General features: G+C 48.5%; 1 protein-coding gene across 1 annotated transcript; it reads left to right on the forward strand.

The window, feature by feature from the left end:
- Positions 1 to 368: 368 nt before the first annotated feature.
- On the forward strand, positions 369 to 1,307 carry LOC141167370 (olfactory receptor 5AR1-like). The gene has a single exon (XM_073654780.1). It carries the CDS (start codon positions 369 to 371, stop codon positions 1,305 to 1,307), a length of 939 nt encoding a protein of 312 aa, XP_073510881.1.
- The last annotated feature ends 12,607 nt before the right edge of the window (positions 1,308 to 13,914 follow it).

The raw sequence follows: 13,914 nt of genomic DNA on the forward strand, positions 1-13,914 counted from the left end.
GTTCAACTTCACGTGGAACTGCACAGCACACTCCACAAATCCATCTGCTCATCTCCAATTATATTACACTTGACATTGCATGCAGATTAATTCCATATAAATTCAATGCATCAAAGTGAAAACTTAGTCCAACATATGGTATTTACAGGATTAGTAGAATGAGAAGGAAATGTCTGCTTTCCTCCAATAAATAGTACTGCACCTTCCTATGAGTTGTATGTGGGATATAGCTCAGCTCCATTGAAATAAAAGAGACTGAGCTGTAATACCATACATGAGCTGTTGACAGATGTGGCACTATTTTTGAGACAAATCGACTATGTATTTATAACTCTGGATTAATTATCTTTTTATTTTTACGCAGCAACATGAACAAATATGATAATGCTACAATTCTGGAGTTCCATATCCTGGCATTTTCCGCCTCTGGAGACATGTCATATACTATATTTTTTGGGTTCTTGTTCACATACTTGTTAGCTGTATTTGGAAACTTGCTTATTGCTTCACTGGTCTTTGCCATGCCTCAACTTCACACTCCGATGTACTTCTTCCTATTAAACCTGTCTGTTGTAGACACCACATTTGTTTCCACAATTTTCCCAAATTTCCTGTCAATTACTTTAACGGCGAACACAACGGTTTCCTTTTTGAGCTGTATCACACAACTGTATTTATATATATTCTGTGTTGATGAGGAGATTTTCATCCTGACGTGCATGGCCTATGACCGGTATGTGGCGGTATGTTCCCCATTACATTATCCCTTGTTGATGAACAAAAAAATGTGCATTGTAATGGCGGCCTGTTCCTTGCTTATCAGCACCCTAGACTCCCTGATGTTGTCATTGCTTATATACAGTCTATCGTTCTGCCATTCTTCTGAAATCAACCACTTCTTCTGTGAGATCAGTGCAATAATGAGCATTTCCAACAGCGACACTACGAGTCGGGAAATGCTTTTGCTTATTGAAGACATATGTTTGGTGTTTTTTACTTTTGTATTGATTATGTTCTCCTATTTACGAATCATTTCTTCCATTCTGAAGATATCTTCTCTTAAGGGTCGAATCAAAACCTTCTCTAGCTGCTCATCCCATCTGACTTCTGTTCTGGTATTCTATGGACCTATCTTCTTTTTGTACATAAAGTCAATGTCTGATTATTCCTCGGATGATGACAAGTTTATTTCTTTGCTCTACGTGGCTGTGGTTCCAATGTTAAACCCAATTGTGTATAGCCTAAGGAACAAGGAGGTCATAGGAGCTGTTAGAAAAGTATTAAACATCAAACGGAACAGATTGTAACATCGTATAACAGATTTTATTTTACTTCATAACAACTAAGCTTGATGATTTAGTTACTTTATTGAAATATGGTGACAAAAGCAAAATTGGCTTGTTTACACCCGTCAACCTCCGCAACACCTAACATGTGCCCTTACAGTCCCCTACAGTAGTCCTGCTCCTAGATCCACTAGTTTTACCCCTAAATTAGCTATTAATTTTGGTCTCTATTTGGATAAAAGATAAAAATCATGAAGCCATTTTATACAAAAGTGGGTTACACTATAAAGAACAATCTCCAAACAGTGTGGCTTCTAAAACAACTTTAAAAGCCGATATACTAGTCAAAGCATCCAGAATATATTATTACATGCTTTGTATTCAAATTATTGGAGGTTTATGTGATATAACCAAGTCTAGTACACTGTACTAAAAGTTGATCTGTATTAATGGCTCTCAATTCTAGGTAATAGAAGTGAGACTTTCAGAGCAAGATACACTACTCTCTATAAAACTCATATGCCCTAATAAAAGGAACCAGTTTTTATGCAGTGTTTTGACACAAAGCCAGAAGTGGCTTCAGCAGTACAAAGATGTAATGGTTGGCAATATGCATTAGAGTGATATCAAATGACAACTTGTTTGGTTGGGATTTATCTCTTCTAACCTTTGTAGGGCTTCACACTCTCTGGCAGCAGGTTAAGTACACGCACAGGCACGTAGTGTCTTGTTCACGCAGGAAGATTTCTTAAAGTTCATAGTCTTCCAGCATAAAGAAAAACAAACAGACTTGTCTTCGGCATGAAGGCTAGCAATGGAAAAGCAAAATAGTCCATGCTATAGAACAAGCTCACCCGGTTAGAGTAATATCCTGACTCTCACAGCAGAAAGAGGTCTTTCTGCCACTCACTTACAGACCAGACTAAGGCAGCTGGACTGCCTTAAATGCACAATTCAAAGCCTGGAAGTGGAGATATAGGAACAGCCAGTCCCACCCAGCTCTTCTGTCAATTCCTAAAACCCGAAACCAAAATCCAAAAGCATTCAAAGTCTTCTGATCACTATCTGTGCTGGAGCTTGCTCTTCTGGGCTTCACATCACCGATCTTAGCCAAATCGGTGACACATATCTCCCATCCAGGACCTGTCTAACTGCCACATTACATCACTTTCCAACTTTCCACCATAAACACACATGCTGAGCTCAGTCAAGTATGCATGTGTTCTCAACAGAAAAAAGGTAGTGAGTGAGTCACTGTCATAGTCCTTGACCTCTTGACAAAACAGCTGTAGCAGTGAAATGTGTGTCGAGGGTAGCTGAACCTCCTGCACATTACCCCCAATATGGCAACAGGCAATGGATTCTGATTCTATTATTATTATATGGACTCATATTATGCCTTACTGTTGGCTAAAACTATTTGAGTTGTTGTACCATTACTATATGATGCAGGTTGATGGCATCAGTATCTGGTCAGACATAATATATGCTTTCTATTCCTGCATACTAATGCATGCCAATGTAGACAACCTTTATCCCATTATTTATCCTTTGGTGAGGTAGGTTTCAGGGTCTCTATTTATGGTTCTGTTCTCTTCTGTCCCATATTTTTAAACACCGTATGCAGAATTATTAGGCAAATGCGTATTTTGATCACTTCAATACTTTTTATACATGTTGTCCTACTCCAAGCTGCATAGGCTTGAGAGCCGACTACCAATTAAGTAAATCTGGTGATGTACATCTCTGTAATGAGGAGGGGTGATGTCTATTGACATTAACACCCTATATAAGGTGTTCTTAATTATTAAGCAACTTCCTTTCCTCTGGCAAAATGGGTCAGAAGAGCGATTTGACGGGCTCTGAAAAGTCCAAAATTGTGAGATGTCTTGCAGAGAGATGCAGCAGTCTTGAAATTTCCAAACTTTTGAAGCGTGATCACCGAACAATCAAGCGTTTCATGGCAAATAGCCAACAGGTTCGCAAGAAGCGTATTGGCCATAAAAGGCGCAAAATATCTGCCCATGAATTGAGGAAAATCAAGCGTGAAGCTGCCAAGATGCCATTTGTCACTAGTTTTGCCATATTTCAAAGCTGCAACGTTACTGGAGTATCAAAAACCACAAATTGTGCGATACTCAGGGACATGGCCAAGGTAAGGAAGGCTGAAAAACTACCTCCTTTGAACAAGAAACATAAGATAAAACATCAAGAATGGGCCAAGAATTATCTTAAGACTGATTTTTCAAAGGTTTTATCGACTGATGAAATGAGAGTGACTCTTGATGGGCCAGGTGGATGGGCCAGAGGCTGGATCAATAAAGGGCAGAGAGCTCCACTCTGACTCAGACGCCAGCAAGGTTGAGGTGGGGTACTGGTATGGGCTGGTATCATCAAAGATGAACTTGTGGGACCTTTTCGGGTTGAGGATGGAGTGAAGCTCAACTCCCAGATGTAGTGTCAGTTTCTGGAAGACAAGTTCTTCAAGCAGTGGTACAGGAAGAAGTCGGTATCGTTCAAGAAAAAGAGGATTTTCATGCAGGACAATGCTCCATCACATGCATCCAACTACTCCACAGCGTGGCTGGCCAGTAAAGGTCTAAAAGAATAAAAAATAATTACATGGCCCCCTTGTTCACCTGATCTGAACCCCATAGAGAACCTGTGGTCCATCATAAAATGTGAGATCTACAGGGAGGGAAAACAGTACACCTCTCGGAACAGTGTCTGGGAGGCTGTGGTGGCTGCTGCACGCAATGTTGATCGAAAACAGATCAAGCAACTAACAGAATCTATGGATGGAAGGCTGTTGAGTGTTATCATAAAGAAAGGTGGCTATACTGATCACTAATTTTTTTTTGTTTTGTTTTTGCATGTCAGAAATGTTTATTTCTAAATTTTGTGCACTGATATTGGTTTACCTGGTGAAAATAAACAAGTGAGATGGGATTATATTTGGTTTTTATTGAGTTGCCTAATAATTCTGCACAGTAATAGTTACCTGCACAAACAGATATCCTCCTAAAATAGCCAAATCTAAAAAGATCCCACTCCAACTTCCAAAAATATTAAGCTTGGATATTATTTTGTCTTAAATGTTATTTGGATCTATTACTCCTTCATTATGTCTATAGGTTTACACAGTCCTTGACAGTTGCTTGTCTCCCAGAGAACAAATGATAAGATAAATGAAATCTAACACTACACTATATCCCTGTCCTCTGCTGTTGTTGAGAATCAGGTCTATATGCATATAACATTATCATTCAAGTGAAAAAAAAATATTTGACCTAGCACCACAATTAGTGTTGAGCATTCCGATACTGAAATATCGGGTATCGACCGATATTCGCTGTATCGGAGTTCCGATACTGAGTTCCGATACTTTTAGAATATCGAATACTGGAATTGGAAGTTCCCATAATGCAATGAGCCAGTTTGATTTTATTGAGGGACAGTTTTAGCTAGCGATTTGCTTTATTGGGCTTTACCCAGGCTACTTTATAAACCGCTGTGCCTTGCAGCGCTAGTGCACAGTTCTCTGCACTGCTCACGGCTGTCTGCGAGGTCTCTGTGTGTGATTGCAGCTCACGCTGTAGTGTGATCTGCAGCCACGTCCGTTTGTAGTCCGCTCAGCGTGCATCTCTGCCTCATACATTGTCCTTTTTTGCATTAGTGCTGCTCATTTTGCCTGATTTCTCTTATTAGTGTGGTTCCATCCGTATCCAGCTAGATTGCTTGCAAACAAACTATATAGGAGTAGATAGAGGAGCCTTTCTGCAGCATTGTGCCCTGCAGCCCCAACCAGATTAGTATTAGCCTATTCTTTGTAGCCTCATCTATTGCATTGTAGGTTACCTTCCTGCATTGTAATAGCTACAAAAAGTTTGGGATACTATCGGTTTTACATCTTTGGGCACATCCAGTGCCTTTTTGTGAAAAAAAAAACGTAAATAAAGTTCACCAAACACTCCACTTTACAGTTGTGTAGGCCACATTAGCTCATATTAAAGTCTAGTCCACACTTTATAAAATAAGTGTTTCTTATACCTGTTAGCAGCTGTTCAGAAATAAGCACACTAAGCCCTTAGTACTTTTCTGCCTATCTTTATCAGTCTACCAAGATGAAGAAGGCAGAGAGCAAGGCATGTGGTCGTGGTCGTGGGCGTGGAGTTTCTGCAGGGAGAGGACGTGGGGATTCTGTGCCTGCAGGGAGAGGACGTGGGGATTCTGTGCCTGCTGTGGGCACCAGTGACTCAGCATCCCCCAGTTTTACCAGAGAACAGTCCTTTATGTGCAGCTTTGTAGGAGCTCGCCATACCCCACTGTTGTGGGAGGACCAAATTGAAGCCGTTGTCGGATGGATGGCAGCTAACGCATCGACTTCAATTAGTTCCAGATCCTCTCAGGTCCTGAGCACTGAAGAGCACCCATCTGTCTCTTCACCACCTGCCAAATTGCCCAGGCAGTCAGAGAGCCCTGGACAGGAGCCATCTCTACTTCTGTTCTCTGAATCTCTTGGCTTGGAAAGAGGGGGCCAGCCAAGCAGAATTCTAGAATTTGAAGAAGAGGTAGTATGCTGTGATGCACAACCACTTTGTCTCTCTGAATCTGAAGAGGCGGGTGGGCCAATGCCTATGGTCAGCACACCTCAGTAAGCATCTGATGATGAGACTCAGGTGCCACTTTCTGGTGCGTACTGTGCTGTCGAGACTACCCAGGAGAAGCAGTTGTTTGAAGAGGGTGGTGTAGATGATGAGGTCCTTAACCCATCATGGCGTGAGGTACAGGAAGGTGGTGGCAGCAGCTCTGAGGAAGAGTTTCCCCAAATGGCCCAAAAAGGAGCGAGAGGGGGCAGACTTGGTTGCCTGTAGCCTCCACTTCGGCACCCATTAGGAGCATGTGACTCGCCCCCTGGGCCGTGGGGCACGCGGGTCCGGGCGATAGGGGAACGATGGGGGTAGTAGTGGCGGCCCGGTCCCGCGGCTCAGGGTGGTCAGACCAATGGTATTCAAACATGCTTTAGATAATGTCCGACTACGCCACCCGTGGATTGCGGTTATTAGGAACCGCCGCTGCAAGGCAGTCCGCCGGGGCTGATGATGTGTGCAGCTGGGATGGTGTGACTTCCCACGGGAAGAGTGCGGCCCCAGGGAAGTGTAGTGGATGGTGGGAATGATGGTAGAGAGAGTCCCAGTACCGGTAGTGCTGGAGGAGCGAAAGAGCACACAGACAACGTACTGCAGTCCAATGTCTTTTACTCACAGTTCAGGTAGTCCAGGTCACTTCTGTACAGGTAGTGACCGCCCGAGCCGTGCTGCGTCCACCAGGTGTGGGGCTCGGTCAACTCCCAGGCAGTTCAGGAGCATGGCACAGGACCCCCTTTAATCCTTTCTCTGGCCTGCCTCACCAGTGACCCACTTTTGTCCAGCTGCCGCGGACTTGTGCGGTTAAACGTGGGCCCCGTCCTCCGCTGTCCTATATGGTGCCTTCCTAGCAGGTTTGATGAGGTGTCGCACCAATAAATGATCACGACGACCGGTCTTTGGCTGAGGGTAGTTTCTCCTCCACCAACTTGGGATCCGGTACCCTTAATCTGCCTGACCCTTCACCCTGGATTCTCGTGGGTTCTTAGGGTCCCTTCCACCTTCTTGTTCCTGAGCCCTTCTGTTTCTCTCTCTCTCCTTCTCTCCTGTTCTGTCTTCTCCTCCTTCCCTTGGCCTCTTCTCCAGGCCCACTTCTCCTTCTCCTCTCAGGCTCCGGCCTCTCCTCTAGGCCTGCCTCTGGAACTGGGCCCAGACTGAGCCACAGCTCCCTGTCAGCCCTCTCTGGCTGCACTCCTTCTCTCACTGAACTTCCTCTGACTGAACACTGATCTAAGATGGTGCCCACCTTTTATACCTCCCTCTGACCATGAGCCCAGGTGACCAGCAACCAATGAGCTCCTTCCTACGCTCAGGAACCAACCCCTATCTGCCCCTACAGCACTGGGTGTTCCACCCCCCTCCCCACTCCAGGCAGGGACATAGTCGGTTGTGCCTGCACTTCTGTCTAGTGGGAGCACCGTTGAGCTGTCCCTCGGAAATGGGGTGTGTGTGCTGTATGCAGCTAACTGAGCCCTGGTCCATACTCCATCCTTACCTGGGAGTGGAATACCACACCTCTGGCAGAGGTGCAATACCCCTGTAGCGGCCGAACCCTCGGGGCGCTACATTCCCCCCTGGTAAAGCACAGCACGTTATCGGGCTGGAAAAGAGCAAAAACAGATAATTACAGGACATGTGAAAAGTTTTAAAAGGTTTTGCATCAGAAAACAGGTAACATGGTTCAATTCCCTTTATGGGAAATGCTTTTTCTTTTCTTGTCACACTATTATAAAACACATACTAATACTTCTGGAACTCTTTTGACATATAAACACTATAGAAAACATTCACATTACTATCTAGCAGCATATAAAAAACTTTTCATATAAAACATTTGCAGGAAAACATTTTTACAACACATTCTTGGATCCTGGCGGCGGTGCAACTTGTGACCAGGTGTGCACTCTTCTTGTAAGTACAGGAATTTTGGCAAACTTGTAAACACGAGGGACTTGCTGTCCCGAGGTAAACGAAGTAGTCTTTTTATAAAACCAGTAGGGGGCGCTTTAGGAAGCGCAACTATATACAAGGGATTGGCCATTCCCAGTCCTCGGCCGGTTGAAAATGGGGAATGGCTGCTCACAGTCCTCAGCCTGGTAGGGGATGTAGGGGGTTAACTTGCACACAGGAAACAGTCCTTTAACAGTTCCACACTAGTCCCAACGGGGACCACACTTCAATCTAGTAACAGTTCTCATACCCTGACGGGTAACTATATATAGTTCAATTTACCGTTCCTTAGTAACGGTGTTCTCCTGATGCTCCTTCTTCGTACTCTTCAGACCCGTCTGGGCCCTCTTGGTACTCGGGGTCCGAGTGGTACCGTTAAGGCAGGGGGCGCTGGTGAGGCAGCGGCGCCCGGGTGTACTAGGCCTTGCGTCCCGGCCTGTGACGTCTCCTGCTTTACGGCGCCCGGGTTCAGAGGGCACAGTGTGGGGCGGGGCGTGACAGCGACATCTGCAGCCTGAGGCCTAGCTGGCGGCGGTGGAGGCGTGGTATCAGGTACGGTCCCCGGGGCTTCGGGTCCCGCAACGGAGGGTGGGGGCAGACTGGTGGTCTCAGGGCTTGGGGTGATGACGTCCCCGTTACCTGCCTCGGTCTCCGCAGCGTCGTCCGCAGCCTCCGGTCCACCTTCACTGCCCTCAGAGGCAGGCGCGCTGCTCGGTCCTCGTGGTGTCTCCTGCTGGCCGGTTACGTGCTGCTGGGCCAACTCCTCCTTCCACCCGGCAAACACGTCTCGCTGCGCCCGGACCATCCTCCGATTTAGATCCTCCGGCGCAGCTCGCGCGCACTTCGGGTCTCTGGGCAGCTGTGCCAGCAACTCCGTTAACCTGCAGGGTGGTTCAGCTTGCAGCAGGCTACGGGCCAAGGTGCTGGTGGTATTCGGTGCTCCTTCTATTCCCGGGTGCGGTATGTCCAGACTGATCCAGGCCGCACCCAGCCCCACAGTTTTCTTTCCTATTCGCCCCCATGGGGGTTGGTCCTGGGGGCATCTGCTGACAATCACCTTCAGGGGCAGCCCCCCCACGTTGATGGACATCTCCACTGCTGCATTCATGGCTGGTGGGGGTGGGCTCCTTCTTTGGCGTCATTCTGGGACCTGGCCCACGATGGGAGGTGGCTTCCTGCTGTCTTTTGGTGCTCACATAATGGCGTCCGCTCTGCCAGGGCGGGAAAAACGGATGAAGATGGCGGGAAACGGTCCAAGATGGCGTCTGATGGCGGGAATCGGCTCCGGATGGCGGGAAAATTCTGGAAATGGTGGGAGACTTCTTTTCAAGGTACATGTACAATCTTCTTCAGGCACGCAATACCCGTTTGTGGCGGGTTGGTCACGATCCTGCCGACTACGCCAAAGCTGACTCGCCCCCTGGGCCGTGGGGCACGTGGGTCCGGGCGATAGGGGAACGATGGGGGTAGTAGTGGCGGCCCGGTCCCGTGGCTCAGGGTGGTCAGACCAATGGTAGTCTGCTACGTGCTTTAGATAATGTCCGACTACGCCACCCGTGGATTGCGGTTATTAGGAACCGCCGCTGCAAGGCAGTCCGCCGGGGCTGATGATGTGTGCAGCTGGGATGGTGTGACTCCCCACGGGAAGAGTGCAGCCCCAGGGCAGTGTAGTGGATGGTGGGAGTGATGGTAGTGAGAGTCCCAGTACCGGTAGTGCTGGAGGAGCGAAAGAGCACACAGACAACGTACTGCAGTCCAATGTCTTTTACTCACAGTTCAGGTAGTCCAGGTCACTTCCTTACAGGTAGTGACCGCCCGAGCAGTGCTGCGTCCACCAGGTGTGGGGCTCGGTCAACTCCCAGGCAGTTCAGGAGCATGGCACAGGACCCCCTTTAATCCTTTCTCTGGCCTGCCTCACCAGTGACCCACTTTTGTCCAGCTGCCGCGGACTTGTGCGGTTAAACGTGGGCCCCGTCCTCCGCTGTCCTATATGGTGCCTTCCTAGCAGGTTTGATGAGGTGTCGCACCAATAAATGATCACGACGACCGGTCTTTGGCTGAGGGTAGTTTCTCCTCCACCAACTTGGGATCCGGTACCCTTAATCTGCCTGACCCTTCACCCTGGATTCTCGTGGGTTCTTAGGGTCCCTTCCACCTTCTTGTTCCTGATCCCTTCTGTTTCTCTCTCTCTCCTTCTCTCCTGTTCTGTCTTCTCCTCCTTCCCTTGGCCTCTTCTCCAGGCCCACTTCTCCTTCTCCTCTCAGGCTCCGGCCTCTCCTCTAGGCCTGCCTCTGGAACTGGGCCCAGACTGAGCCACAGCTCCCTGTCAGCCCTCTCTGGCTGCACTCCTTCTCTCACTGAACTTCCTCTGACTGAACACTGATCTAAGATGGTGCCCACCTTTTATACCTCCCTCTGACCGTGAGCCCAGGTGACCAGCAACCAATGAGCTCCTTCCTACGCTCAGGAACCAACCCCTATCTGCCCCTACAGCACTGGGTGTTCCACCCCCCTCCCCACTCCAGGCAGGGACATAGTCGGTCGTGCCTGCACTTCTGTCTAGTGGGAGCACCGTTGAGCTGTCCCTCGGAAATGGGGTGTGTGTGCTGTATGCAGCTAACTGAGCCCTGGTCCATACTCCATCCTTACCTGGGAGTGGAATACCACACCTCTGGCAGAGGTGCAATACCCCTGTAGCGGCCGAACCCACGGGGCGCTACACATGCCTCTTCCAAAACCCAAAACGGGCGCTCCCAAGACTTGCAGTGCCTGGTCCTTTTTTGACACAGTTGCAGATGACATTTGCTTTGTCAAATGCAAGCTGTGTAATCAGAAAGTGAAAAGAGGGAAAAGTGTCAGCAACCTCAATGCCACAAATATGTGGAAACATGTGCGGACCAAGCACGTGGTGAAGTTACAGAGACACACTGAAGACCTAGGCCAACCTACAGTGCCACCTACCACCTCTTCAGCTCGTGTTGTAGCCTCTTCCTCCAGCTCACACACAGCTGGTTCGGCTTCCTCACAGGATTGCCATGGAAGAACCTCTGGCACTGTTGTACAGAGACACAGTGTCATTCCACCCACAGCACTATGTTCCCTGTCATCCTCACACTCCCAGGCCAGTCTACAGCCATCGTTAGAACAGGCATGGGAGAAAAGGCGCCCATACTCGGCAAACCACCCCCGAGCACAGGCTCTGAATGCTGGCATTACAAAACTACTGTCCCTTGAAATACTATCATTCAGGCTGGTGGAGACTGACACCTTCTGTAACTTGATGGCATTGTCAGTCCCACAATACAACATGCCCCGCTGCTTTTATTTCAGCAGGCAAGCCGTCCCTGCCCTGCAACAGCATGTGGAGGGAAAAATTAAACATGCGCTACAAGACGCCGTCAATAGCAAGGTCCACCTGACCACTGATGCGTGGACCAGTAAGCATGGACAGGGACAATACCTTTCCCTCACTGCCCATTGGGTAAATGTTGTGGAGCCGCGTACAGATCTTGAGAGTGGCGCTGTACGTGTTCTGCCAACTCCAAGGATTGGAGGAATCCAGTCTGTACACATTGACTCCTCCTCATGCTCCAGTTCCTCTGAATCAGCGCTGCAGGAGCCGTCACGGTCTACCTCCACATCGACTCGTGAATGGTTAGCTGTTACGACCGATATGAGCACAGCCATGGCCAAACGTCAACAGGCCGTATTGAAATTAATTTCTTTGGGGAATCGAAGCCACACAGCGCAGGAGCTCTAAGAGAATGCCATCAAGCAGCAGAGCGGCGTGTGGCTTGTGCCAGAGAATCTCCAGCCAGGAATGGTAGTGTGTGACAATGGCCGAAATCTGGTGGCAGCTCTGGGCCTAGGCAACCTCACTCACATCCCATGTCTGGCACATGTGCTCAACTTGGTCGTGCAGAGTTTTTTGAGGGACTATCTGGATCTTGATGCACTGCTGCACAAGGTCCGCATAGAGTGCGCTCACTTGCGGCGTTCCAGCATCGCAAGATCGCGCATTGCAGCTCTGCAGCGACGATTACGCCTTCTGGAACATCGCATCATATGTGACCTACCCACCAGGTGGAATTCAACGTTACATATGTTGGAGAGGTTGTGTGAGCAGCAGGCAGCAGTAATGGAGTACCAGCTGCAGCAGGCGCAAACAAGTCGCACTGCGCGCCGGTCACACTTCACCACCACTGAGTGGGCCTCTCTGAAGGACATCTGCCACATTTTGCATGCCTTCGATTATTCCATGCGGATGGAGAGTGCAGATGATGCACTAGTCAGCATGACTATCCCCATTATCTGCCTGCTTGAAAAAACACTGCAAGCACTAAGGGAGGAGGTTTTGGAAGAGGTGGAGGATGATGAGTCACAAATGCCATCTGCTTCTGTAAAGTCTGCACAACGTGGTTCCTCACAAAGGCCTAGGCAGGGGACACTTTGTGAGGAGGATGAGGAGGAGTCAATGGAGGAGGAAGACATCTGTCCAGAGGAGGGAGGTACACAATGCTCTAGTAGTCAGTATCTAGAGCGAGTGTGGGGTGATGCAGAGCATTCAGAGATCACACCTCAAGCAGGGGACAGCGTTTCTTGGCCAGTTGGCAGTCTGCAGCACATAGGTTGATTTCATGCTGCAGTGCCTGAGAAACGACCGCCGCATCGCCCACATTCTCAACACGGCTGATTATTTTGGTGTCCACCCTCCTAGATCCTCACTACCAGGACACCTTACAAAGCCTCATAACACCATTGAACCGGGAGAGTAAAATGCGGGACTACCAAGACACACTGGTGCATTCCATCATGTTCTCCATTCCACCGGAGAGCAGTGCTGCTAGTGCTATACAAAGCAGCTCAGTGCGTCAAGGCAGTGGAGGAAGCTCTGCACAAAGAGGGAGCAGAAGCAGCGCCTCAGCACAAGGCAAGACCAGTATGGCCCAAATGTGGCAAAGTTTTGTGTCCCCGCCACAAATGTTTACACCATCACAGACCGCTCCAGTCAGCAGGAGGCAACATTTCCGTCAGATGGTGACAGACTACATGTCTTGCCCTCTCAGTGTACTCCCAGACGGCTCTTCCCCCTTCAAGTTTTGGGTCTTTAAGCTGGATACATGGCCAGAGCTTAGCCATTATGCATTGGAGGTGCTGGCTTACCCTGCTGCTACTGTATTATAGGAACTCGTCTTTAGTGCCGCAGGTGGTGTACTAACAGACCGTCTCATCCGACTATCCTCCGATAACGTTGACCGGCTTACTTTTCTGAAAATGAACAAGGCCTGGATCTCGCATGAATTTGCCAGTCCTCTTCCAGATTAAATAATTGGTTGGCAACAGTATCCAGGTCTCCTGTTGTGTTCATGTTTCTACCACCTGAACTGTAATCCCTGGGCTCCAACACCACCAGTTGCTGCTCAGAAGTGCCATCTGCACAGTCAACACTTGCTCCAGTGTTATTGGGGTTCAGTAACGTCAACTGATCCCCTGCTGTGTGTCCGCCAATTTCTACTGCTCTGTCCACATTCACACTACTACGGATTTTACACTTGCTCCAATTAGGCCTCTGGCCCCTCTCTGTTTTCAGTATTTACCCTGGGCTCCAACACCGCCAGTTGCTGCTCAGAAGTGCCATCTGCACAGTAAACACTGGCTCCAGTGTTATTGGGGTTCATTAACGTCAGCTGATCCCCTGCTGTGTGTCCAGCAATTTCTCCTGCTCTGTCCAAATTCACACTGCTACTGATTTTAATCTTGCTCCAATTAGTCCTCTGGGTCCTCTCTGTTTATAGTATTTACCCTGGGCTCCAGCACAGCCAGTTGCTGCTCAGAAGTGCCGTCTGCACAGTCAACACTTGCTCCAGTGTTATTGGGGTTCAGTAACGTCAGCTAATCCCCTGCTGTGTGCCCGGCAATTTCTCCTGCCCTGTCCACATTCACACTACTACTGATTTTAAACTTGCTCCAATTAGGCCTCTGGCTCCTCTCTGTTTTCAGTATTTACCCTAGGCTCCAACACCTCAGAAGTG

This window comes from Phyllobates terribilis, unplaced genomic scaffold (assembly GCF_046119375.1).
Source record: "Phyllobates terribilis strain yellow unplaced genomic scaffold, ASM4611937v1 Scaffold_11__3_contigs__length_659146591, whole genome shotgun sequence".
NCBI lineage: Eukaryota > Metazoa > Chordata > Amphibia > Anura > Dendrobatidae > Phyllobates > Phyllobates terribilis.